This window comes from Penaeus vannamei, chromosome 12, assembly GCF_042767895.1.
Source record: "Penaeus vannamei isolate JL-2024 chromosome 12, ASM4276789v1, whole genome shotgun sequence".
In the NCBI taxonomy this organism is placed as follows: domain Eukaryota; kingdom Metazoa; phylum Arthropoda; class Malacostraca; order Decapoda; family Penaeidae; genus Penaeus; species Penaeus vannamei.
In genome coordinates, this window is record NC_091560.1 from 9,190,979 (window position 1) to 9,193,478 (window position 2,500).

Here is a 2,500-nt window from a genome sequence, read left to right on the forward strand (position 1 = left end):
GAGGAGCAGGAAGGGGAATAAAACGTGAGAGAGAAGAAGGAAGGGTCGGTGGAAAGCAGGGAGAGAAATAATGTTTTTAATTAGGTCAAAAAAAATAATATTAGGGAAATATGAATTTATATTTCTTAATTACATATTTCGTCGTGCTTTCTTCTTTCACCTCCCTCAATCTCTTCGGTAAATTAAGACATTCTAAATTCCCAGATCTTGCATCACGCAGGTATAGAACGTCTTTACAGGTTACAAACAAAACACTACAAAACATATACAACCTAACAAACCACAATGTTTTATTACCTGAGCTTCCAACATTGCTCCCAAGGTGTAGGTTCCGCCACCTGAGTACTTGATCCTTGGCAATTCCGTCTCTAAAAGGGTGCATTTGTGGTTGTCCGGGGATGCTTGGGTCACGTGATCGATGTGTCTGATCACCTGTGAGCCAAAGATGAATTAAGAGGGATTTATTGACGAGTCTCTAATAATTCCATGCAATATTTTGTCGTTGTTGCATTTGAAATCGTTAACAACCCATCTAGAAATGTCAAAGCGATGGACATAACCCTCTCTCTAACGTGACCTCACGTCAATACTCCTCCCCCTTCCCAAATTTAATCATTCCCACAACCTCCGATGACCTCAGACAGACAGACAGACAGACAGACCAACCGACCTTGCTCTTGCTCGAAAACGTGATGACAGCGACCCGGGTCTGGTTATACGAGACGGCGAAGTCCGCCAACAGCTTCTTGACGAACTTGATCTCGTTGAAGAAGTTCTCGGCGCCGACGGAGGCCGAGGCGTCGACGAGGAACACCAGCTCCACTCTCTGGCCCGGTGCCTGACGAAGGGGAGAGAGGGGAGTTGTGATGAATGTGGGTGGAGAAGAGAGGAGGAGGAGAAGGGTGTGGGGACTGGGTGTGATGGGAGAGAAAATGGGAGGAGTAACAGAGGGGGGTGAGGGGATGGATGGGTAGATTGAGAGAGAGAGAAAGAGATAATATAAGAGAGAGAAACGCAAACACATGCTGACATACATGCATGCTTGTACACACACATATTTGTATGTTTGTATACATACATACATACATCTCTCTCTCTCTCTCTCTCTCTCTCTCTCTCTCTCTCTCTCTATATATATATATATATATATATATATATATATATATATATATATATATATATATATATTTGTGTGTGTGTGTGTGTGTGTGTGTGTGTGTGTGTGTGTGTGTGTGTGTGTGTGTGTGTGTGTAAGGAATTGATCATTTCCATAAATATTGCTTATCTGATCTACTGGCTGTTCTCTCATTAATAACAATTTAAGATAAACTCCAACATAAATTTGAATCTTTATTTCATATCCGATATAAAGAAAGGGAATCACATAATTTACTTATTATGGTTATCGTATTGGTTATATTTGCAATCCACTAGCGACCCAAGGCTGATATATGGAGCATCAACCAATAACATAAATCTGTAAATTTATGCTTAAATATATATTTAAAAAGTTTTCATTATTCGCAATTACATAGTATGACTATTCGTTGCACAGTTCTAAAACTTACGTGCTCTCCCCGTAGAGTTGCAACTGAATGTGGCAATTTATTACTTGATACAGGTAAACAAAATCAGTCCCATATTCATACATACACACATACACGTATGCATACATATATACATAAACACACATACACATGCACATATTCATACATAACACACACACACACACACACACACACACACACACACACACACACACACACACACATATATATATATATATATATATATATATATATATATATATATATATATATAGCGAGAGAGAGAGAAGTTGACTTTCAAAAATCCGGCAACCTCTGGACCTGAGTGCCGGATTTTCAAGAATGCTGAATTTTATATGCCTATATATGCTGCATATATTTATTAGAAAATGACTACGTGTACATTCCTTTAACGAAAAAAAATCAAACACTAAATCAAAAGCATATATAATACGTTTCAGAAATATCTTGTTTCAGTAATGGACGAGACAGATACGCCGCTATCAAGATTTTTATTATTCCCACTTTCTCTGCAATCAACAACACACAGTGTTTACGTTTTGCAACACTTCTTTTCTTTGGTGAATCCATCACAGGCTATACAGCAGCAAAGAAATGGTAAAATGAGAAGGAATGAGCAAGAATGCCTGTTAGCATGTGCAAACAAGAGATAGCAGCTGAGTCCTGGAGTACAGCGCTATCAAAACAAACGGCGACTTCAGAAAGCAGTTGTATGCCAAGGCGGTAAATTTGAAAATGCGTTTCGAAATTAGTGCCGAATATCTGAATTTTCCGGATTATTGATAGCCAGATACTTTTATGTCAATCTGTATATATATGTACACATATGTATATATATATATATATATATATATATACACATATATGTGTTTGTGCATGTGTATGTGTATGTATGTATGTATATCTATATCTTTATATATATGTATATATGT

At 37.7% G+C, this 2,500-nt stretch overlaps 1 protein-coding gene across 2 annotated transcripts in view; it reads right to left on the reverse strand.

Annotated features, from left to right (window-relative positions):
* The window catches only part of LOC113818545 (sushi, von Willebrand factor type A, EGF and pentraxin domain-containing protein 1), a 51,177-nt gene that overhangs the window by 33,977 nt on the left and 14,700 nt on the right, over nt 1–2,500 (reverse strand). For both annotated transcript variants that reach the window (XM_070127821.1, XM_070127820.1), the window contains exons 2-3: nt 671–838; nt 298–432 (exon numbers count right to left, since the gene is read on the reverse strand). In XM_070127821.1, the coding sequence (XP_069983922.1) occupies nt 298–432; nt 671–838 (303 nt within the window). The remainder of the gene's footprint in view (nt 1–297; nt 433–670; nt 839–2,500) is intronic.